This window comes from Nipponia nippon, unplaced genomic scaffold (genome assembly GCF_047370975.1).
Source record: "Nipponia nippon isolate SJK-2023a ecotype South Korea unplaced genomic scaffold, ASM4737097v1 scaffold_5, whole genome shotgun sequence".
NCBI lineage: Eukaryota > Metazoa > Chordata > Aves > Pelecaniformes > Threskiornithidae > Nipponia > Nipponia nippon.
The window spans coordinates 62,198,692-62,224,245 of NW_028262369.1; the positions used below are offsets into that span (position 1 = coordinate 62,198,692).

A 25,554-nucleotide genomic window follows, 5' to 3' on the forward strand; every position below is an offset into this window, starting at 1 on the left:
ATGATGATTGCAATAGTAATAATAAAAAGTAAAATTAAATTAATACAAGAAATGCTACAGAGAAGATAATTTTTTTATCATTCTTAGTCCAGTACAATAATTTATGAATGTTTTTACTTTAGCGAAAAAGGAAAACAGTCTGCTCATGGTTTCTTCCTACCCTTTTATCTCCAAGATACCCGCACTACTGACAGTATCCTCCAAGGCTATGCTTCTAATTTAAAAAGAATTAGGAACATCTCTCTGGTGTTTCTGACTTAATTTAAGTGAGATTAACATACAGACATCTCATCCATCTTATATAGTCCTTTCCCTTTTGCTTTGTACACAAAAACACTGAAAGAAAGAAAATAAAACTAGAAGAGGTAAATAACGTATCTTCTGAAAACAGTTCTGCTGTGCATGCAGGTATGGAAATTGTCTGAAATAGTGCAAAGGGTTCATGTTTGTTGAGTGCAAAAATGTTCCATCTGACAGGATTTCTAATGAGTGGACAAAAGGCAGTTCTAGTAGATGGGGTATTCTGGAAGATGAAAAGTTACAGCTAGATGTACAGACCTAGTCCTGTAATGTTTGTGTGAAGTTCTTTATAAGCTATAGTAGCTTTGTTTTTCTTGTGTTGGTCGCTTCTTCAGTTAAACAGCACGAAGATAAGGACTGCTTCGTTTAGCCTCCCTGGCAAATGAGAACATGTTCTTGGGAAGCTGCTGATAGGATCTTCCATTAGAAAAAGCTGACACTGAGATAAACTAGTTGTTGATGGTGACTGCCTATACTAGTTTCTTGGTTTGCAGAAAGCATTAGTGGGGATTGAGAATTGTTGTTCCTAATGAATGTTTCTTGGGCAGTGAAGGACAAAAGACTCACCCTTACTCAATTAAAATAGCATCTAATGCCTTGGGTGAGGTCTGTGTTGATGATGCAAACATGTGACTGCAGAATTACCTGAAAGGCAGATGCGAGGTCAGTCATACTGTATATCCGTTGAACAGCTCTTTTTAATCTAAGTCACTGTGAAACAGTAGGTCAGTTAAAGTGAGATTGTATTTACTAGTAACTTTGTAATAAACCCACTAGACTCAGATGAGATCAGATTCATTATATTAGAGGTTGGACACATCTATAATAAAAGGCAGTCAGAGCTGACATCTAAATGGGCAAGATAGACACAGAACATTGCAAGGCATTGTTGCTGTCTCTGTTTTGGGGATGGGCAGCAGGAGCTCAGAGCAAATTAAGAAGAAATCCATGCAGTGTGGAACAATCTAGTCTTCTCTGGCCAAGACCAGATGTTTTCCATTTTAGAGGCATCATAGAGTTCTAGCTTTCTATTCTTCTGGGCTCTTTATTGCAACTTTTCTTTCGGCCAGAGCTATCAAGGACATCAAGGACTTCAAACTTGTGCATTTTTAAAAAATGAATGATTTTGTCCCTTGACAATTAACTGTTTTCTTTCATATCTTTCATCTGTCCCCAGGCTGGATGATTGATGCTGACAGTCGGCCGAAATTCAAGGAGCTGGCTGCTGAATTCTCTAGAATGGCTCGAGACCCTCAGAGATACCTAGTAATTCAGGTAAGCAACTCTGCAATATCAGGGGAAAAAAAAATTCTCTCTGCTGAGCCTGACTGTTAAGGGGGTTGCTTTGAATCTCTTTAAGTTCAAGGTGCCCTTGAACTTAAAGCAAACAGTGACCACAGTACTATACAAGAATGAAGTGGAATAGCCAGTGTCAGTATCTCAAAAATAATAATAAAATAATCTGGAGTTCACTTCCTAAGCTTGTATTTATAAGCACATATACAAGATCTGGCTTTGCAAACTGCTCAGTACTTTCCATTCTCTCATGAAACCGGGGACAAGATTTGTCCGTCAGTAGACAGTGGATCTACTTTAGACCAGGGACTTGCTCGGTTCTACAATTGCTTAGGCTGAATCTCAGGGGATTATCCTGAAGACACCCTTACCTGCACTGCTGAGATCATAAGAAAGTTTCTTTCCATAGCCTAAACATAAAGGTTTCTCAGAAGACAGGGAGTTGTGTCGCATTGGTACCTCTGATGCTAGAGAGGAGCTTCCCTCTGTGTCCTCCTTAGCCATTGTAGGTTCTGTAGTGTTTCACAGTCCCTGCGACAGACCCACACCCGCATGATTTAACACATGGAACTACCCTGTGGCAGCAGGGCAATAGCGGTATAGCCATATCTGTTGACTACATCTAGCTGGAGCTGTGTATGCCCTGAGTACAGGTGTATGTGGAAATTTTTGTCCTTTCACTCCTACATTCTGCAGAAGCCTAGAGTTGTGTATGTGTTTATCACAACTCAGACTCAGGCCACAGAAAACGAATCCAACTATTTGGTAAAGTCCTTAGATGGTTCCAGTGTGTGAGGAGTTCAAATGAAAATGAAAAATAAAAAGAAGTAAGGTGATATTGAAACACCAGAGACCAAAGCATGGAATTAGTTTAATCCAGGTAATGATACTCTCATGCTATATCTCATGCTATATCTGCTCCACATCATGGAGTACAGGGCAGAGATACATCCAGCTGGTCCTTAGCTTCACACTGATGTAAGGATTCCTAGCTGAAGAGCCTCCAGAAGTAGAGCCACTGCCACTGTATGTCTCCTGATTGCTTTTGGGTCTCACCGTATGGTGTTTCGTTTCACTGTGTAGACATGCTAGCCTACCTATGGTGTATTATTGCACAGTCTGAATGTATGCTGCTCTCCTTCAGCTTGAGGAGAAGTAAAATATATTTGAAAAGTAAAATACTAGTCAAGAGGATTTGTGGTGCTGAATGTGGAAATTCTCTTGCAGTATTTCCCACTGTGTTAGTAAGTTCAGCTGATACAAGTGATTCTGGAAAAATCAGTCTGATTAAATTACTTTGTTAGATAGGACATGTTTACCTCTTCCCTCCCTTTCTCTCCTCTGCCCTTCCTTCCCCTGTTGTATAGTCTGGTGGGTATTTTATCCTGTGAGGCTTCTTCTCCAATGATCCTTGCAGACAATTCTGGCCATGTGCTTCTTGAGGAGAAATCAGGGTAACTCTGCCATTGTGACTCCCCATTCCCCCCCAGATGCGATCAAGAATGACAAGCTTGCTGTTGAGCTTTGAAACCCGTCTGTATGCACCCTGTAGCACAGCCTCCATTCCCTGCTGGATTCCACACGTGGCATAGTAATTCTTGCAGAGTGGGAGGCCATTCTTTAGCCATGCAGTTAAGTTTAGCATCATTTCCACAGGCTGCCTTTTGTGATGTTCTGTGGCACCAAGCAAAGTGCAGCCCTGATTTGCCTCTCCAGCTTGTAGATGCTATTCCAATAAAAATACATATCATTGTTGTTGCTGTTGTTCCCTGATTTGATTTTTATTGCTTTCAGCTCTGTTACATTCTACAGAACTTTCCATATGGATGAGAGGGAAATTTAGCCTCTAAGTCCCTAAAAATGCAAATGAAAATAAAGCAAACACTCAGACACAGCAGTTTCCATGTTATTTTTCCTCTCCATGTGAGCCTAAACAGCTGAGATATTTCACACAATATATCAGGCCTTGACAGAACTTGGTCAGAAACTGAGCTTGTATGGGAAAAAGAGAGAAGAAAGAATAAAAGCTCGATCACAAGAATGCCAAAAAATGACTTTGCTTGATTTATGCAGTTATTCTGTTTCTGTCATCAAATTCCCAGTAAAAAAATCAAAACAAATGATGTGGATGCGGTGCTTCAGAACAAACAAAGCAGCACGCGTGGTCCCTGCAGCCTGGCTGCTAGGGCATGAAGAAGGCTGAAGTTCCCTGTTTGGGAAATCTTTTGACCATTTTCCTCTCTCAATACAACCTATTTAGGGAGATGATCGTATGAAGCTCCCAAGCCCAAATGACAGCAAGTTCTTCCAAAACCTTCTCGATGAGGAAGACCTGGAAGATATGATGGATGCTGAAGAGTATCTTGTTCCTCAAGCCTTCAACATCCCTCCTCCCATCTACACCTCCAGAACAAGAATTGATTCCAACAGGGTAAGAGCAAATACCGGTTATTATAAAAGCACAGGTGGAGATTTAAGTACTCTAATCAAACACAGGCCAGAGTTGCCTTGGGAATTACAAGCTCTCATTGTAAGGAGAGTGACTATAAAAATGTTGTCACTGGGTTCCCCGTTCATTGTTCCTCAGTGGATTCTAAATTAATAGCTCAGCCTTGAGGTGAACAAAGGCTTGACTTGAACTGCCTGTCCTGAAAACACAGCTGAGGCTTGTGAAGTCAAGCAGTATTGTTTCTTAGTTGCGTACCATCATGGCCAGGAAGTGCATAGCTCTGATTCTCCCATCCCTGCAATCCTGTTGTCTTGACAGGGTTGGCACTGATGTAACTGAGGGCAGCTGGAATATATAGATAAATGCTGCTTTTTTGTCTGGAGCCAGATTTCAGACCCAGCCCCTTTTCCTGTTTGGATGTGATACTTTCATGGTCCTACTTCACAAGCGTGTATTTTTGCTGAGCACGTCACAGATTTTAGCATGTAACAAGTGATAGGACCAGAGGAAATGGCCTCAAGTTCCACCAGGGGAGGTTTAGGTTGGATATTAGGAAAAACTTCTTCACTGAAAGGGTAGTCAGGCACTGGAACAGGCTGCCCAGGGAAGTGGTTGAGTCCCCATCCCTGGAGGTATTTAAAAGATGCGTAGGTGTGGTGCTTAGGGACATGGTTTAGTGGTGGGCTTGGCAGTGCTAGGTTAACAGTTGGACTTGATCTTAAAGGTCTTTTCCAACCTAAACGATTCTATGATTCTGTGTTGATCTTCGTAACATCCCTGTCAGGGGAGGAAATATTCATTTTACAGGGGGAGCTGAGGCACAGAGAGTGTTCAGGTGGAATTCAGCTCACATAACTCTAACCATCAAAAGGACAGGGGTATAATCTAAACTCTTCATCTAGACTTCATTTTGTGTCATTGGAGAAGAGCGGGTACATCCAGTAGGTGATTATTGTGGCTTGCCTTGGACATTTACAGTGGGATAAGTTACTTTCTGGAGGTGTCTTTCTCTGTTCGCTGACTACTGACAGCTCTAGAGCAGTCTCAGACCTGATGCATGAGCTCTGGTGTATTGGATCCTGTCCTAAATGCCTCAGCCTCAGTGCCACAGGAGCCCTGCTGCAGATGGGGACCTGAGTTCAAGTTTCCCGAATTCCTTTTCACTGCTGAGCTCCCTGCCCACAGCTCTGACCTCTGCCTGTTCCTGTGCTTGGCTGCATCATTTTAACAGTTTAGGTGCCACCCCTTCTCACAAAACTAAGAGATCGTGAAATGAATTACTAATGTGAGGATGTTTGCACAAGCATCAGAAATATTTGGTAATTAAGGGTTTGTTTGTTTGTTTGTTTGTTTTCTCTCCATGGTCCTTTTAGTGGAAAGTCACATTTTAAATACTAAGTGGAGTCTCATTGAAATGTTGGTGTTTATTCCTCATGCTTTGGAAACATTTTGGACATTTGTCCTTAGCCGCGATAGTTCCAAATTCATACCCTGGTCTGAACTGATTACACCATGTGAGGCAGGGAAGACGTAAGCGAAGGAGCTAAGAGTGTATAAACCAGGTCAGTATTTGTGCTCTGACCATACACTGCATGAAGTTCTTTTGCCTCTCCTGAGTAAAGCAGTGCTTTTCTGGAATAAGGAAGACAAAATCTGATCGTAAATAATATCCAGTCAATTCATAAGGAAATTGCTACTGTTTTTAAAGGCAAGGGGACTAGAGAGGTCTTTGGAAGAGGCTGGGTTGTAGTGCCACTGGCTAAGCTAGATTCACGTAGCATTTCTCCTGCATCACTGAAAGGCAGTGAAAGGGGGGGGTGATGCATGATTTAGCAATAAGCAAGAAACTTCCTCTTTATGGCAACAAGAGTTAATTTTTAGAGTTGATGCTGATCTGAAATAAGTCAGTTTTACTCCTAGCTGTCTCTGGAGAGGTTCTGTTTCCTTTGCTGCCAACTTCTGAGAAAAGAAGGAAATGACAATAGTTACCTTTGAAAGGTGCTCACTGTCACAGGGATGTAAGTCACTGTAGCTTAGTTTTACACAGTGGAGTGCTACCATTTACACCAACGTAGGGTTGAGAGAGCAGAGTCAGACCCATAAGGTTTGCTGTATTCATCTCCCATATTTGCTGGAAACACTGAGGCAGATTTAAAGGAGAAAGGATTAGTAGGAAAATGTACTTGCCTTTTCAACAATTCCTTTTGCCCTCTGTCTTTAGTGCCAGCTGAGCAGAGGAGTCCACTAGAGTTGTGAGAATTAATTCCAACAAAAATCCTAGAGTAAATATTCTGGAAGAGTTATTTAAAATGTGCTGTTTGGGCAGCCAACATGCTCACTGGGATATTCACAGAAAGCAAACACAGGCATTTATTATTATTATTATATGCCAAATTCAAGTAACTTTCTCACAGCCTTTGCCCATCTTTAAACCACACTCTTGCAGCTGCTTGCACACGTCATCCCCTTGAAGTCACTACAGCTGCAGAAAGAGCTCCGTGCCCTTATTTTTTGCCACACAGAGGCTCCATCGCATTCTTGATGTGAAATCTCCTCTCCGCAGCTCACAATTTCCCATCTTGGTTTGAGACTGTGATTTTGTGCCACTGAAGTCAGTGGGAGCTTTGCTTTGCAATTCAATTTAACGACAGTAGCAAAACTGTATACTTCTTTCAGTAACTCCTACTGCTGGGAATTTTTCTCTGGCATCATACAACAATCTAATACTTAAACAAATCTGTAATTACCCTTTGTCAAAATTTTTCAGATTCTGAGTCAAGTTTTCTGAGCCAGGTAACCTCGGAGAAGGCAGCGGGTGGACAGAAAGCTTGCACCCAGCTCTGTATTTTTGCACCCTTTCCATCTTCATAGTGTTTTTCTTTATTGTAGGAGCCTCTTTATGGAGGGGTCGTTTTTAAGGCCAAAAGAAGAGATGAGCAAAGAAGTTGCCATTGGGCAATCAGCTGATTTATAATAGCACTTGCTTGTATCATTGGAGACTGACTCCTGTCCCGTAGCAGGATTATCAGTAGAATTTTGATGCTTGTCCAGTGTCTCAGCTTTGCTAACAATTCTGCATCTCCTAAATACACTGCTAGTACTGTCATATAGGTGAGTACATCTAGATTGCAGGAAGACCACAGCATCTTATTGCTGGAGGGGCTTGGGGCCAAGTTGAAAGCCCCATGGCATCTTAGCATTCCTCGTTTCCTCTGCAGAGAGGTTTTTTCTGGATGTAGTACATTTGTTTTCTCTCTGTGCAGAAAACTACATACTTGTCTGTTGTTTTTCTGAAGCACTCAGGTTCTTGGGACATTAACTATTCTTCTAGTGAAGGTTTGTGTTGATTTAAAACAAAATACACAGTAGCTCCTTTAAGGTAATAGTGCATCTGCTGTGCATAGTTCAGTGCAGATGGATGTCAGCTACAAGAATCACACAGAATTGAAATGCTGTCAGAGCTCTCTATCTGCAGTTGTTCTGATTCTGTCTTTGTGTTTCCTTTGGATAGTTTTTGATTTGTGCTTGTTTGGTGTAGTGAATATTAATATTACAGAAACTCATTGTGGTGCTGCTACAGCCATAGATGCCAAATGAATTGATATAGCTTAGGTAGTTTGTGTTCACTGTGTCTGGCAAATTAAATTTTATGGGGAGATTGCCAGGCAATTTGGTGAAGTAAAACACACAGACAAGAGCTACATGATCTTCATGTCATTTTCGGAGATCAGAAGTATGAAAGATACTGTATTTCCCATCTTAGTTGTTCTGATGGTAGTTTTAGTGAAGAAAGAGTTGGTTATGTGATGGCAGAGTATTCTGCTCCTTCTCTGGGCATGTTGTGCTGACGGCTTTAGTTGAATGTTCCAGCAGCGCAGCTCTACTGGGGACAAAAGTTTGCAGGAAGAAAGCAGGGAGCTCGTGAGCCTCCTCACACTTAGGCTTTGAAGTCAGGGAATTAAGGAAGAGCAAAAGCATTTACTTCCTAAGGAAAGCTCTGAAGTTTCTCTAGGGTGATCTAGGTCCTAAATCCTTGCAGCTTGTTGCGTGGGAGAGGCACCACTGGATGAGGTTTGCATAAAACACTGCCTGCCTTCTCCCTCCCCTGTGAAGAGGAAAGCTATTTGGATATGAATTAATAGCAGAGAGCTGCAGCCCATGGAAGAAAGACTGGAAAGAGAGAAGCCTTCTGGGGAGTTTCCAGCTCCCCAGGAAGTGTCACATCCTTCTTCCTCCAGGGATTACTGAGATTTATGAAGCTGCGAGGCTCAGACACAGCTTCAGCATTTCCATCACACCCACGCTGGCGTCATACTAGCACATCTTTGGGGCCTGTACGGCCAGGAGCAGAAGCCTGCACAAGCTCTAGCCCATAACGGTGCCCACTGTTATGGAGTCTGGCCTGAGACTAATGCAGCTTTTAAATAAAAATTAGCATCCTAAGCTAAATTGAATTCTTTCATTGCATCTGAAACTCTTCAGTTGCAATTTCAGCTCTTTGGCTTTTTTCTAGCTTTTATTTTCCGTTGTCTAGAGATATTCTAGAAATATAGAGTTTTAGAAGCTCTGTGCTTCTGAGAGATAAGCTGAATCCTCGGCAGTGTTTCCATGAGCACAGGACCCCAGCTACTGCTCGAGTGTCCTACATTCACAGCCATTAGATGATTCATTCAGGTATTTGTAACAAGTACTGTCCTGTGTGCACAGAGATAATACAGAAAGCACTCTGTGTACCCCATGATGCTTTTTGCTCTAAATCCTTGGCTAATTCCTTCTGAAAACTGTCTATACTGTTTATCACTCACTAATAACTGTGTCTGTAATTTTATTCCATACGCTATATATCATGGAAGCACCTGCCAACCTTGCAATTAAATATCAAGCTATTTTTCTCAGAGATGTCTAATTCATATGTCCAGGGAGACTATTCTGCTTGGCTAAAGCAGACTCTGGTACACCAAAAGCCAGTTTTCAGTTCCCTGAGTTACGCCATTGCAGCAGTCCTGGTGCAGTATTAGGTCTGGTAGTGTTTCATGGCTGAACATCTGTATGTGTCTGCATATAAAAAGATTATTCCAGAGGGAAACCAGGCAAGAAGTTAGCTTTATGATTTATTTGTTCTGATTTCTAAATTTGAAAGGTAACCATTTTCAAATCACAAGATTACAAAGGAGATGGTTGTTCGTGATTTTCAGATGTGTTTTGCACCAGTATGGCCTATGGCATCTTTTCTTCCAAAGCTTATCAGGGACAATAGGAACTATTCACTCAGCGGGATCGCTGCCAGAATTAAGTGACTTTTATTAGATTTTTAAGTAACAGGGCTGAATTTCTTAGGCATTTGCAGTGCTCCAGTGGTAGAAGATCAGATCTGAGGTCTAATACGACCTCCTTTACATAGTGAAATGCAGCAGACTTGAAAGGTGGGGGACAGTAAGCACCGCCGTCTTCAGTCACAGCTGGAAGGAGGGATTTTGGCGAGCAGTCAGAATTTGGAGGGGCACTTCCCAATGTGTCAGCACAGCTAAGCTAGTATGAGAGGTACTGTCATTGCAGGTGAGGAGAGCTAGCAGCTGGTTATAGCATCCTTTCCTCTTGGCAAAGAAGGCAGCAGGAGGGAGTCGTGATTTGTCCATGATTCTCCGTGTGTCCGGGGCTTTAGTAGCAATTGGTGCCTTCCTGGTCCCCGTTTCTTTTTCTGTCAGAAAAGGCAGTTAACTGTTTCTGCCCAAGCTCTCAAGCTAGTTATTTTTCCAGGTGTGTCCTGACCATGTGGGGCTGATGGCAGTAAAACTACTTAATCCTAAAGTCAATAGATAATTTGTGTGAAGAGATATCAAGGCTAGGTGGGGCCATTGCAATCATTTTGTCTAACCTTCTGGCATAAGATAGGCCAGAGTCTCTTGTCTCTTAATTTCTGCATCAAGTGCAGAAATTCTGTTTGAGGTGGAGTTTGTCTTTTAGAAAGATGGTCTTGATTGTATCAGGTGGGATGGAAAATACATCACAGTGTAGAAAAGTCTTACTGGGAAGTTAATGCTGACTCTTTAGCAGGGTTTGGATCCTATTACTGTCCGCCATGCACCCTTTTTTGTGCTAGATTAGGGAGCTGCCAGTTATCAGAAATCTCTTGTGCTTAAGGGGCTGAGTAGAATAGTACCATTTGTATGTGTTTGTTGTTAAAGAAGGACAACACCGATGCCTTCTTTTTATTTGGTTTATTTGTGGTGTTTCCCAGCCCTCTGCTTCTGCAATATCTTCCCAAAAATAATATGACCAAGTCTTTCCTTAAATTTGATGCTTATTACTGCAGTCTGTCAGGTTGTGGATTTTTTAATTTATTTCTATCCCATTTCTTTAATTCTTTCTCTTTAAGAGGTGATCAAAAACTTTCTGAAAATCTTAGTAGTCATTTTTTTGCCTTTCTACTAGACTCTGTTGCTTCCTTATGCAAGTGTTGCAATGAAATCTCCAATGCCAGAACAGATGAACTTGTAAATTAACTAGACATTGTATCAAAGGGTTTCATAACATTTCAGAAGATTACACTGACACTATCTCTATGTTAGCTCTCTTGCTTCTTGAAAAACTGCTTGATTAGTTAGGGAAGTTTGTATGAATCCATTCTACGTGTCTTTCATTAAATACTACATTTTGTGTATTTTCCTAGTAGATTCTAGGCAACAAGTGTAGCGGATACTGCAGCTGCTGCCATCAAACCTTCAGAGTAATTTTGGAAGTCCCACCAAGCTCTCTTTCAAGATCTCAAATTCCCATTTTCTGCTTCCCTAAGTTTTAATGACATCCTGGTGGTAGGAGGCTTCTTTCTGTTCTGCTCTGCCTTTTACATTTAAGCAGTTCTCAGTAGCTGTTAGTGTTTTGATGGTATGTCGACCATCACAAATACTTTACCTACTGTAACTTTTTAATTCTGGGAAATTCTTCTGTGTCTATTTCTAGTCTTTGTTGGAAGTGTGGATAGCACAAGGCCATCTTTGTCCATGAAAAGCAGGAGGTGAACCCAGACTGATACTAGTCAGCCTAATTTCATTACTCAGGATGAATGAAGTAGGAAGAATAAACATGCAAAAACACACTGTAAAATACATTAGATGAAAAATTATTTCAGTCTTAATAATTTACATGAAAAAGGAAGGCTTCTCACAAAATATGTATATTTAGAATATGAGTATTTAAATACCATTTTAAAATGTGCTAAGTTTGCCAGCGGAAAAAGGAAGAAAATTCATGTGGAGGACTCAAACAGAATAAATGATGGCTGGCTCTTCACAGAGAATTCTTTGAAAGTGCTTTATGGCAATTAGTCTCTTGCTTTGCAGCCAGGCCAGCTGAAATCAGTGGTGTTTCTCAAGAAGTAAGCCTGAACAGATTATCAGGACCAACTTGTCAAATTGCCTCATGGTTTTGCAGGTCAAGTGCCTTAAAACAGGAATTTTTTTAATGCGTTAGCTGTTTTCTGTCACATTCAGGCTCCTGATTCAGGCATATAGATTTAGAGTCAGACTTTCCAAAAGTATTGGATGGCATTTCAGTTTCTACAGATTTAATATATATTTAATTACAAATCACCAGCTCACAGTACTTCCCGGTGAGACCTACTGCGCATTAATGCTCAGTGGTATCGGTGGAAGAGTCTGTAGCTGTATATTGCTTCAAACCTTGATGCATGAGATGTAAATTTATTGAGCTTTAATATAAACTGGTTTAAAATCAGGCAGCATCTGCTTAATCCATGAATAGCTGCTGGCTGTGTTAACAGTCAATAGAGCTCACAGCTGATCCATTTTCTTTTCTCTCCTGAAAAGAAAAAAAGTCAATAGATATAAAGAGAGTAAGTAATAAATATTTCTACAGTGCACTGATGAGGCATTCTTGGAAAACAGCAAGCTAAACAACTCTACATAATTCAGTAGATGGAAAAGTGGACTAAGAGTCAGGAAATAATTACGAGAGCTGGGAGAAAATTTTCCTTCTGTGACTAAATTTGAAACAGAAATTGTTAGTGAAAAATGTCCGTTTCTGAGGAATCATATTTGTGATTTTCTTGAAATAATAAAAGCACCTGAAAATACAAGGGGCCGTGATTTGGAAATGCACCTGGCAGGGCTCCAAGGAGTTGTCATTTAAACACCGGTCTGCCCGCGACGGTTGGGGCTCACGAGCCAGAGAGTGCCATCCCCAGTGTCCCGTGGCAGTGGGACTCCTGTGATAATGTTTTGAGCGTGAGGTGGCGGGGGGACTCTGGAGCATCCTGGGCCAAATACGGCACTTTCTAAACATACATGCAATGGGGATAAATGCCAGCACAGCCTAAAGTGCCTTTGTTAGCCAGAGTAAAAAGTCTGTCATTCTTGTTAAATGCTGTGGTAGGGGAGGGAAAAAAAATTCTCAAAGCTATAAAAAGACTCTCCAAAAGATGTGGTGGGGAGAAGTGGGAGGAGGCACAGATGAAGTTTAGATTTGGAATGTTAAAAAGATGATTATTTTATCCAAATCAGCTGTATGGTTATCTCTTTTAGCGTATTATTGCCACCAGAACCTCAGCCCTGCTCTAAATCAACTCAGCATTTCATCAAGAAGCCTATTCTTTGCTATAAGAGACCAAGAGTGCACAATTACGGGTTTCTTTTCCCCCTTGCATAATAAAATTGGGAGATTATCATCAAGTTTCTATTCAGATTTTAGGAAGGCTTTTTTATTTTATTTTTAAAACCCATCTTTGTCTGTAAGAGCTCCCTGTTCAGGCCAGCATGCTGTAATGATTACTGCTGTAAAGGCTTCAGTGGAGATGTGCTCTATTTCATTCTCAATGAGGGTTGATGGCATTTTGAGAGGCTCAGAATATCCTTTGATTACTGTACAAAACAGACTGGGGAAGATGGCAATGCAGCGTGCGGCATAGGAGGGGGCTGCTGCTCCGAGTGTTGCTCATCAACTTTCTTTTGTGCTTTTTTTTTCGTCTGCCATGTCGCAATCACAAATGATGACCGTGTTGTGGTTTTGGTCCCATTCCCCATCCTTTCCCTGTTTTGGGATTTGAAGCTCGAGGTTTGTACAGAAAAGGAGCTGCTGCTGCTCCTGTGTTTTGGACAGATGCTACAGCATATGAGCAGGAGCAGTGCCTTGACCCTTCTCTCCCCCAGCGAATTGTTAGAGTAGCTAGGAAACGGTATCTTGTCTCTTCCAAACTGTGGGGAATCGGCCCAGTGTTAGAAGGTGCCATTTACTGTAAAACGTCTTGGAGAGCGTATTAAAAAAGGAGTGACAGAAAGCTAGTCATGGGTGACAGGAATGATATGGGAGTAAAAGAGATTGAAAGGGAAAGATAGACACATGCAAGCTGTCTCTCTTCCTGCTCTCCTGCCTGTTTGACACTCGTGGTGCGTTAATACAAAATAATAGGGAAAAGGAATTCTTGCATCTTCATTCTTGTGTCATGCTTAGATCACATTACATATTGTGCCAGCTGAAGTCTGTTGGCCAGCCATTCTGAAGTTGGAAGGAGGAAGGTTTCCAAGGTCTGGAGGACAGGGGCATTTCCAGGGAGAGTTTTTGATGCCATACAGCAGGAGAATGCTTTTATTCCCAGCCTGGGTATAGGAGATGGGTCTATGGAAAAGCGTTTCACCTATGTTTCCCTGTCAGTGTGCCTGGATACTGAGTTTTGTGGCCACATCGTGCATCGCTTAACAGGTTATTTTCATTGATCTTCTTGTAATCTTTGACTCCTCTACTTGGTGAAGTGTTAGACTGAAAATATATGGTGTATGTCTGGTATTTTCCAGTAACAGCACAGGAAATATTCTGTGCAATATTTCCGTATGTTGTTTCCTATACCACTAAGGCAAGACTGTTAGGCATGTTTTGTTTGTGATATATGCCATTTACTCTTCACAGTCCAGGCTAAATTGCACCTAGAAGGCTGTATTCTGATTTGGGCATCCCACTGCGTATGGACTGCTCTAAAAGAGTTTATAAATCTGAAAACAGATGTCTTAGGAGAGAAAATTGTGCAAGAGGAAGTTTAAATGACTCATCTGAAGCTATGAAGTAAGTCAGTACTGACCTGAACCCAGGTCACCGGTGAAACATCCATACTGATATTGAACAAGTTCAGGGATGTCTTAAACCCGCCGTACTGCCAGGACGTGATCTGGCACATCCAGACGATACAGGTAGCCTATGTGAACTGAATTTGAGCTCAGGCTGCCTGCAAATCTTACCTCTCTTCTGACAAACAGCAACCAGAAAAAACTTAAGTGCAGAAAAAACTTACATGCAGAAAAGACGTATTCCTTGTTTCTTCTGTTTATTTTTTTCCCTCACTGCTCTAAACTGGATGTTTTGTGTCTTGATTGTGGAAGAAGCAGTCATCAGAGACTGGAGCAAACACTCTAGCTAACACACCTTGATGCTTACATTCTTTCCTGTACTTGTGTATCAACATTCAAGTTAAAATGTTTACACACATTCTGAGAAAGGGTAATGCTGGAAAAGGGACTGGGACTTCATCATTTCCAATAAAGATTCATTGATCCCTAATGGAACTTTATGGCCATTGAACTAACGGCATTGTAAATTGTTGCATGGCTACTGCCCACAACCTGTGTATGTTATTCCTACCTTTTATTTTTGTTGTTGAACAATAGGCTCCCCTTTCCTCTCAGTAGAAAAATGTATGTCCTGTCTTGCTACATTAACTCAGGTGGGCCACATTGCTGTTTGCGTGCCTGAAATAGGTGATATAAGAGACACACATATCCCAAACCAGTTTCAGAGGATGTACATCTCCAGTATACTGTGATTGTTTTTCTGTGTGCTGAAATGATGCAGGGTGCCAGCAATGACCCATACCAAGTGCCGAGCCATGATGCTTGGCACTGATGCTAATGGGAACTTTTCTTCATAGCCCTAGAGAAAAGTGCCCAGTGGGGGACAGAGTTTTCTTAAGTAGGGTCAGGAGCCCAGGCTGAACAGAAGAGAGAGCATGTGGAATGCCAGGCTTGTGTCAGGTGCTGCAAGCTGTAGGGACAGACATGCTTTAACTGTAACAGCCCAGGAGGGCCTCTAATCCTTTCTTTTTACATATGGGCCTGTTCTGAGCAGGGGCTAGGACCAGAAATCTCCAGAGGTCTGCAAAGGCCTCTAGCTATTACTATACAAACAGCACTTCATTTCTATTTAACATTATACAGCAATCTCATGGTACATGTTCTTTCTTTCCTTTGATTTTCATCTCAGACATGTTTGCTGTGGGCTCTCTGAAGCAGGGCAGAGTAAGCTGTTAGCTCTGTGGTCAGAGGGAAGCAGGACTGCTCCTGAGCAGAGGTGGCTGCTCTCCTGGGGTGGTCTTTCCTATTTGAATTTCAGTTCAGATCAGTTGTAAATACCAGGCTGCTCCCTTGAAATGTAGCTGGAGTTTGCTCGGGGCTGGTGGGACAGCTGTGTTGTGTGCTCTGTCTGCAGCCCCAGCAGAGCATCCCAAACGTATTATTCAGATCCACTCACATAAATTAGCTGTTCTTCCTAGAGAACTGCTGAAATCTTGGTGCATGCAGCAAGATCTGCTCAGCCTGATATGTTAGGAGGGTGCGGTTTGGTGACTCGAGCCTGGATGCTGACTTGGTTTCAAATCAGGTAAACAGTTTCTAGGGGAAGGAGGAAAGTGAGTTATTTCTGGGGGCAGACAGCCCAGGACTGAACTGGTACAAAGAAGTGTTGCAGAGCTCAGTCAAAACATATAATCACTGAGATGCCGAACCATGGACCATGAGACACCCCTGAACAGGACGTGTGAGGAGCATCCCAGTGAGAAAGTGGGAGTGTTATACTCCTGCTTTATGGTTTGGTGCTTTTTGCGTACGAGAGCAGAAAGAGAGGGAAAGGGAATTGGGTTTTCATGTGGATAGGAGCAGTATCAGAGTGGGTTCAAACGTGTGTGTGTGTGTGTGTGTATACATACATTGATGTTGGCAGAGCCTTGCCTTTAGCAAAGAAAAATCTTTCAGTCCCATGAGCTTAGCACGCTGCTTAAGAACAAGAAACAGCAATAATTGTGCAACCTTATCAAATGTGTGTGCACATCTCGGTGGGTGACAAGGAAAACCAGCTCTGCAGCAGCAAGGGTGCTGTTGTGAGGCTGTGCTAGCAAGCAAAGCATGGGGCTACCGGATCATGCTGTAAAATAAAATTTTATTTATTTTCTATTTATTTATTTTCTATTTGGTGATAGTCCTGTACCACCCATAGTCCCACAGCAGCATCACATCACTGAGTGCCTTCCACCTGAAATCTGCTGTGGGTGCAGCTTTGAAGGCAGCTGAGGCCACTGTAAGGCTGCTGTGGGATGAGCTGTAGCACTGGCAGGGGGAGGAACACAGCTCTGGTGCCATGCTCCAGGCATCACACTAGACTCCAACGAAAAGAGTCAAGGCAGAGGCATATTCACACAACTACATAAATATGAGCGGCAGGACCCAACAAGGCTTTGATTTCATTACAGTTTAACATGCAGCCAGAAAATATTATGTCCCTGCTATAAAGGAGGAGATATTTACCTTGGGGAGATTTTTAGAAGCAAGGAATTGGAAAATGAAATTAATGAATAGAAAGCAATAACACAATCAAATATTCACAAAAGTGTTATTTACCTCTCTTTTATCAAGGCTCATTTTACACAAACGTTAGCAGTTGTAATAGCTGATATGTCACTGGTATTTAATACCAAAGGGCCTCTAAAAAGGCTTTAGGGGACATTGGCTTGTTTTTTATCTTTTCTCCCTGCTGTCATGTTTGTGCCTAAAATTCAATCATGTGTTATAAAGAACGAAATCTCAGGCATTTCTGGTTAGGACTGCTCATGGGCAGTTAAAAGGCTAGGCTCCTTCTGGAGGATGGTTAGAGTTTAAATGCTGATGGATGTGTGCACTCCAGAGCTAATGGATATAATGCATATTACACTATCAAAAGGGAGTGATGGTTAATTTTTTATTTTTTTTTTAGTATGCAAGTTGAGACTTTTTAAGTAGGTTTATGTAGTGAGTTCTTTGAGCAACCAGCCTCTGAAGTCTCTGTCCATCTGAACAAGCTAGAGATCTTGATCATTCAGGTCAGAATTTCAGGATCAGAAATCCAAAAACCTAGATCTTCTCAGTAAAGGAACATCAGCTGTTTTTTTCAAGATAGTATTTAAGATGCAAAAACAACAACCAAAAAAAAAGTAAATTGGATTACACATACAAGTCAATCTATTTAAGTTTTACTTGGTAAGGTCCAAATGTACTTTTCTACTCATAGTGTGATTTGTGTCCTGACCAGTAAGAGTTGGCTGGGGCTTTCGGTACTTATCTTGGAAGCCTACAAAATTATGACATCACATTGCAATTAGCAGGCAATTTAAAGACATTTGAACAATTATATCACATTTTCAGCCCCACTAAGTGGCACCACAGCTGTTTTCTTTGCCTCCTTTTTTTGGAACAGTGGCCACAGGGTATTAACTCATGGGGAAAAACAGTAAAGAATTAAAAAAGTGTGCAGACACCAGTGGTTTGGAGAAGAGACAAGCTGTAAGGTTCTGTGTTAAGGGTGTTGCAAGACAGCTATGTTTAGTACAGAGCTAAAGAGGGAGCATGAAGAAAATACCATTACTGTGATCTTAGTTGGCAGGTCACTAACTGGGAAGGGTCTTGTCAGCAAAAATAGCAATAAATGCATTAATGCTAGTCCATTCTCCCCTGACATCTTGGGACAGGGGTATTCGAAGAGGGCCTGTTATTATGTTGTTACAGTTGCATAGTATGTATTTAAATGTTAGAGTCACGGCCAAGAAGATCTAAAGATAGGACAGTGGGTTTAGCCTTTTGTGATGAGGGTGGAGCAAAGCATGCCCACGGATAGATATAATGTGGCCTTCCTCGAATAATATTTTTTTAAGTTGCTAATCATCTAAACATTTACTGGCAGAGGAGCGTAGCCCTGTGTACTGAAGCCGAGCCTGTTGACAAAAGACTTGCTTTTCTAAGTTACCCTTAAGAGATCACTGTGAGCTGTGAACTAAAAGCAGTTCAAGACAGCTCTCCCCTTACTCCTCCAGAATCAATGAACCACAAGTTGAAATTCATGGGAGTGCCTCTGTGAAAATAGAAAGATGTAAATTAAAGGTGCGTAATATAGCATGGTATAGTACCAAATAGAAAAGGAGTGGTTGCAGTCACTGGTTTAGTGTCTGTGAAAAGCGGACAGCAGCAAACTCCATTCCCCTGCCTATAATACTAACAGAGTATTGCTGCAGCTCTTTTCAGTCTCGTACAGTCTGGAGGGCTGTAGCCAGCTTGGAAACCAAAAGAAGCAAACCCCCTCTTCGGAGCCTCGCAGCCTGCAGGCGGGAGGAAAGGAAGCTGGGGAGCTTTACAAGGAGGTAGAGGATTCCCAGCAGAGCTTTGGATTCCTCACTGTTAAGACAGTTGACTCTCTGTAGTCACCACTTTGTGTTTCTTCTCTGGATCCTACCTGTAATCATCAGTTTGCCTAAATCTTCACCACGCTCCATGGACCATAGCTTACTACTTACCTGTCTTCAGTCCTTCCTTCTTCATCTTTTTGGAGTATACAGAAAGCTTCCCTGAATTCAAGTAAATACAAGATCAGAGGGCAAGGAGAAGGCAGGTTAAGTCTCCTGCAGTGCAACATCCTATAGCCATCAGTAGGACTTCCAAGGAGCATCTGGCAGGCTCGGGGGATGTTTTTTGTCCATTTGTCTAACACATTCTGGGTTGTAACCTGTCTGTATGTCATTACAAGGTGACAATAAATCTGTGGTACAACAGAAGGGTGAGGGGGTTCAGAGAGGATCTGACCTCCGCAGTCAGAGCACCTCTGGTTTCCACGGTGTTCCCTGTTTCAAGGGACCTTCCTAGTTGTCCCAAACAAGCCTCTTGCAGAAGACTGCCATGTTACAAGCTTGCTGCATAGTCTGTATCCAGATGTGTATTGAGGACCTTGATGTCTGCTCCCTTTAAAAAAAAAAAAAAAAAAGGGTGATCTCTGGTAAAGCGCCTTCTGTTCCATCTTCTGTTATGATCTTCTCTCTCAAGTGTGGTCATCTCAGCCAGGCAACTGCTGACTTTGTTTTTTCCTTCCCTGCTTGTGAACCTTTGTTGGCTGTTTTTCTTCTGGATACGAGTACACTTGTCTTGAATAGAAGAGAAGCCACATGCAGATGGGGCAGCAGCGAAGTTACCAGGCTGATCCAGCCAAGCCCTCTGTCATCTCTTTCTGTACTGCCTTAGATGGTACTTTCTTTGCAGTTGGCATCATCCTCGCTTCTCTGGCTGTCAGCAGCCACAGCTGGGTCAGAGAGGCCAAAGCTGCTCCCAGGCCTAGGGCTTAAGTTTAAGCTCTGCTTTTCAAACATAATCAGCTCTTTGGCGAATGCACGGTTGGCCTAGACTTCAGTGGTGTCTCAGCCGCTCCTCCCTCAGCCCTATTACCCATGCACAGAGCCCTCCGAGCTCCCACTGGCTGCACAAGGCAGAGCTCTGCCACTTGTGCTACCGGTGGACCAGCGGCTGCTTGAGTCCCTCTGCACCAGCTGAACCAGGCCTGCATTTGGCCATTTGATTCAAGAGCAATTTGTTGACAGCAGAGGAGATTCAAGTTCAGCTCCAGCCTCTAGAGAAGCTGCTGTGCCTTCAGACTATCTTTTGTCCTTGTGCCTCCTGTCACATTTAGGTCTTACTACCGTCTCTCCCTTCCTACTCAGCCTGCTGTCACATGCCAGCCCTTTCTCCCTCCCTGCACCTCACAGTCTCTCTCATTTGCCATTGTCCTCTGTTCCTTTGCAAGCCACCGTTCCCTGCCTCCTGACCATCCCTGCTGCCAGCTCCTCCAGCACCGCTTTCCTTGCAAGCCTCTCAGCTCCTTTGCAGTCTGCTCAGACTGCTGTTTCCTCCTCCTCCCCCCCATACTGGCAGGGGGGGTCACTGAGACAACGGGATAGACCCTCTCCTGTGTTTCCTTCCAGCACCTAGTTTCCCTGGGGAAAAACAACCACGGAGTCCTGCGCAAGCGTTGCTAATGGACGGTGCAGATAGACAATTCAGCTAACAAAGGTTTTCCTGCACTTTCGTAATTTGCAACCTGGAGGCTTTTTTAGGTCATAACTTGGCTAAATATGGATGAATTTTCATGGGGATGGAGAAAAGTGTATCGCTAACTATGGCTCATCACCACATTTACACCTCAAACACAAAATGTTAGATCTGAGCAACAAATGGCCGCAGGGATATTTCAAATAGAAGGAAATGGGCATATTTTTGATCACCAGAAAAGGGTCTTCAGACAGGCAGCATGCATTTAAAAACGTTTGTTTGTTTTTAAGATTTTTCCTGATGCAGGTATTTTGCTTAAACACAAAACATTCCTTTATAAAGTAAGATATTTGACAGTGACCATCATCTCCATCCTGATGTTTTGGCAAGAAGTTTATAAGGGAAAGATTGACTGTAGTACATCCAGTCCTTACTATGTCAGGATGCATGATGTCTTGTCTTTTAATTTTGCTATGTTTCTTGGTGTGGATAAGTTTTTGAAACAGATTTTGGTGAGTGAGATGTCTTCAAAAGTGGAGTGTTCCCAGGGTGGTTAGACTTCTTTCCTGAGGCAGTGGGTTTTTCCTTCTAATTTATCTCGAGTTTAGACCTGCTTTTTTCAAATCCTGACTTCTTCTTTCCCCCGACTAGGAGATAAGGGAAAGACAATAAAGTTTTTGAAACAAAATGGGAAGCAAAGTCATTATGAAGAACGGAACTTGTAGTCTCAAAAATAACATTTTGGCAGTAGAAAAACATAAAAAATTAAGGCTTCTTTGTTTTATTTTTATTTTCCTCCAAAAATCAGCATTTCCTCAATGAAAAACAGGCCAGTTTTGAGTAGCAGTAATAAGTATAAATGCAGCTGCTGTGCCGGTGATGTTACAACAGTTCAGGGTCCACAGGGCAGCGTAAGACAGTCTAGAAACCAATGTCAAAATGAAGATCTCTGCATGGATACTTTGATGTACAGCCTCTAGACTCCTCGCTAAAACGCCTTACCCTGTGATACAGAGGTAACATTAGAAGAGTGGTATATGTTGAGAGCAGGACTGTGGCACATTGGAGTCTTGAAATGCAGCAGCTGCTGTGCTATTTGGGTTTACCGAAGCATAGGGACTGTTTTTCCTGTGATACGTAAGCTAGCTGTGACAGTCCTGCACCCTCCTGCCCTCCCAGCTACCCCTCTCCTGCATTGGCCCTGGCAAAGGAAGCCTTGGCTTGGAGGGAGATGCTTTCTGCCCTTCTCCTGCCCTGTATTTTCTCTGAAGTTGAATGCACCGTCTGTCATTCTTTCTGCACAATCTGCCTTTCCAAAAATTAGACACAAGACATTTGCAGGATATACAGCTGTCAGCAGGTGTAACACGGCACTTGCCCTTACCCAGCAAGAGGCACTCAGTAGCCCTCCCTAGGACTGGTGAGGCACACAGCTTGTTGACATTGGTGAGACATTTGCCATGATTGAATTCGTTGAATTTTGGATTCAGTCAGGAAATCTAACTGATGTGCATGTTTCTCCCCATTAGCTCATACAGCTCATGTGACTTGTTTCATTCATGTGACCTCTTATTACGTATCCATCATTCCATTTTTCTTTCCTATTAGAGTGAAATTGGACACAGCCCTCCTCCTGCCTACACCCCTATGTCAGGAGTAAGTATTTCACATTCAACCTTCATCCTTTAGGTTTTCCTTCTTCCTTCACTACGTATTTTCTGTTTCAAACCCCTTTTTCCTACATAAATGGCCCAAAAGCCAACAGTGAATGAAGTGTGTATGTAAGCAATCAAATGGTCAGGATGTCTACACTCAGCCTGGATTCGTGTGCAAGCTCTATGGACCTACACCCAAAATTCTGCCAACTGCCAACTTTTCTTGAACAAGCATTTAGGTAACAGGCTTGGATGAATCTGTACGTTTTTACTTCCTATTTATAGGTCATGGTGTCGAAATTTCCTTGCATGCCCTTGCTGACAAGCAAAAGGGTAGGTTGAGTTGAACCGTTGAGTCAAGGTACCAATGCAAACACAGTTCACCAGCCTGAACTGCACTACCTGGTGGAATTACATAGTGTTTGGGTGACCGTGTGGTTGTCACTGCAGGTCACCCTAAAAGTAGGCCCCCTAAGAGTTCAGAGATAATAATGTCCTTTATCCCCAGTCCCCTTTGCAGAAGGAGTTTTCCCTAACATGAGGTTTAAGGGTTTTGTTCAGAAATCGGGGGAGATTGCCAGAGTAATAGAAGAGGAGATACTGTGTTTGCCTCTTGCAGCTGTGTATATCCAACCTCCACACGTCTAGGTATGAGACAAGTTTTCCTGCCCCATTTCTACCTCCATCTCCAGCCCTGAGCAGCCAGCTCGCTTCCTTGCTCCCCTTGCTGCACCGACAGTGCCTCGCTGGAAGGGGAAGCCAGCTCAGCACCACCGGGCAGACGGATGCTTTGCAGGTCCACAACAGAGCCTGTGCTGCTGCCGATCCCGCAGCACTGGAAATGCAGTAGTCTGCAGGATGGACAAGGCTTCACCTGCCCGGTGAAATGCAAGCGTGGCAGGAAAGGCACAGGAGCCGCAGAGATGACTTGCTTTTGAATCCTCTCTCCCTTCAGAGCCTCCTTTCTCATGCTGCCTTTTCTTTTTCAATAGAACCAGTTTGTGTACAGAGATGGTGGCTATGCTGCAGAAGTGCCGATGCCGTACAGAGCTCCTGGCTGCATAATACCGGAAGCCCCAGTTGCTCAAGGGGCCACAGCAGAGATCTTTGAAGATACATGCTGTAATGGCACACTACGAAAACAAGTGGCAACCCTGGCAAAAGAGGACAGCAGCACCCAGAGGTACAGCGCTGATCCCACAGTCTTCATACCCGAGCGGGTCATCCGGGGAGAGCTGGATGAGGACGGGTACATGACGCCAATGCGAGACAAACCTAAAACAGGTAAAAAATTGTCTTTCTGGAGAAGGTCCTGCTCTAGGCTAACTGCATTCTCTCTTTGTCTGCATCAGCAGCTTTTCACCAAAAATGGCTTTATTGAATAACCCAGCAAGGTTGAAACATTCTGACTTGGTTAATATTTCTTTGCATGGGGATTCATTTTTCTTTGCTTAATTTGCTACTTGGAAAAGCTCAAATGTGCCAAAATGTCAAGTTTGGTAATTCCCCCTTTAACTTTTTTTTCTGGGAAATGACAAGAGAGAGGAACGAAAAAACCCAAACCTCCTTCTTATCCAAACACAAATCTTCAGTTATTTCCAAGAAAAGTATCTATCTTTGGCCAGCCATACTCCCCACTTTGCTTTGTTTATTGATCTTCTTTATCTTCATGGCATTGTGCATGGTAAATGTCATGTTGAACATATCACGGAACAGTTGGCATTTTATACCCAAGAGAAGTTTAGGATTGAAAGAACAAGATGTGCTTCAGAGAGACCATCCTTGCAAGGTGAAGTTTGCCTAGATCTGTGCTAGCTCAGTGCTACACTTCCCAGTTTGCCATCATTCGTTTCTTCCTTTTTAAATAGTGACAGCAGTCATTTAGATGTAAGGGGATGTGTCATTAGTAATTTGCTTTCAAACCTTTGCATTAGCTGTAAAGAAATTAATTAATCCAAATGTAAATTTCAAGTAACTGCTGGGTTTGCTTCGGAATTTGGAAGCCACTTGCCCTTTGTGGTACATGGTGAAAATGGAGAGAGTCCTGGGGCTTGACCCACGGCAGTAGCAATTGTGGGAGTGCACTCGTGGCCCTACTCTTCAGCAACAGCCCTTGCAATAAGAGACTTCATGCTGTGAGTTTGCTTCAGTGTGAGCCTACATGTATCTTCACATACAGGTTTGCCCCGGGGAGCCTCAGAGTTCTGCAGGAGCTTAACACTTCACAGGAGCTACCTGAGCCCTCGGGGATGCGGTAGTAGCAGCTCAGGAGAAAGCACCTCCTCCCTGTGCGACTGGGCACAGATGCAGGGCTGTCACAGTGTGGCCACAATGCTGCACGCTCTCTGTCAGCTGGGGGATCACATCAAAGCACAGCTTGGTTGTCATTGCAGAAAAAAAACGCTTCCACTATGCTCTTGGTGCGGGCACATGGCCTGTTCCACCTCTCAGATTCAGCAAAGTTTTAGCTGTGTGGTCAGAGGTACTCACTAAGTCTTGAACTTCTGCATTTAATAGTTTTGGCTGCTTCCTGGATAAAACCAGAGTTGAAGTGAGGGCCTGTTTCCTTGCGGGCAGGACTCTGTGTGGAAGTGTCTCCAGAGCCCATGACCAGAGCTATGCTGCTGGAGATGGAGGTCTTGTGTTAGCATCCCTACGCGGCACAGACAGGCTGAAAGGTCATCCCTCACTAATGGCAGTGGCTTGGAGACCCTGTTTTGTAGGGAACCTCTAGGCTGTGAGATGAAAGGCAGAATTAATACTGGAAGTGGGTTTGATCTGATCATTTCCAGCCTTGAATGAACGGGATGCTTTTGACTATCTTGCTGCAGGGGTCGCACCCCCAGTTCCTTTTGTCCCCAGCCCACCTCCAAGCCATTTCCTTTGCAGCCCACTTGCGGTGTCAGCAACCGCCTTCCTGCCCTGGCCGACAGGCTTCGGGTTTTGCAGCAAGACCTCGTTACAGACAGAGCAAGGCAGGACATGGCACCCAGCGAATCCATTGCTCTGTGGCTCAGTCACCTGTGTGTGACCGTGGGAGGGAGCTTACTAAACGTGCGTTTTTAACCTGGGACAGCCAGTGTCTTTACATTTCTCTTCCCTCCCCACCCCGTCTAGCTTTCCACGCAAGCTCCATATGCCTTAAAACCTTTCTGCAATTCAGCTACAATTTTTTGTGGTGTTAATGCACACAAAGTGATTTGAAGCAACTGTAACCTGCTCCTAGTCCTGTTTTGGAGCTGATGTAAGACTCTCTTGTACTCTTTCCAGAGCTCATTTGAATCGTTTTTTTCATAATGCTTCAAGGCCCTTTGTCCTTCAGGGATGGAAGGTTTTTAATCAGGCAAATTGTTCTGTTAGAAATGAAGCTGTCTTAGAAGTCAGCCCTCGGGGATGGTTTTTGTGCAGAGAGGCTTAACTAAGATTTCTATAGAGCTTTCTGGATGGAAAGACAGCGGAGCAGAGTGTTTGACTGATATGTCCAAGGTTGCCGAGAGAGTCAGCAGCAGAGGCAGAAGTCGCTCGGCATGTTTGGCTCTGTAAGTCATACCCTGAGAGGAAGTCCAGGACCAAACAAGGCACACGGGCTATGGCTCGGTGAGAGCTATAGTTTAGTTTCCAGCTTTGCTGGAATGAGTGGCTGGGCTGGAAGGATGCACAAGTCTGAGTACTGCTTCTGGTACAGCCTGGTAGTAATGCACACATAATGCTTGCAACATGGATGGATTACTCCTTCTCTTTG

At 43.2% G+C, this 25,554-nt stretch overlaps 1 protein-coding gene across 3 annotated transcripts in view; it reads left to right on the forward strand.

Annotated features, from left to right (window-relative positions):
* The window catches only part of ERBB4 (erb-b2 receptor tyrosine kinase 4), a 532,642-nt gene that overhangs the window by 498,116 nt on the left and 8,972 nt on the right, over positions 1-25,554 (forward strand). For 2 of the 3 annotated variants that reach the window (XM_087731136.1, XM_087731137.1), the window contains 3 exons: positions 1,478-1,575; positions 3,857-4,027; positions 22,805-23,096. In XM_087731136.1, coding sequence (XP_087587262.1) covers positions 1,478-1,575; positions 3,857-4,027; positions 22,805-23,096 — 561 coding nt within the window. Of the gene's footprint in view, positions 1-1,477; positions 1,576-3,856; positions 4,028-21,765; positions 21,814-22,804; positions 23,097-25,554 lie in introns of all 3 variants that reach the window. The other variant, XM_087731135.1, reaches the window with a different exon arrangement.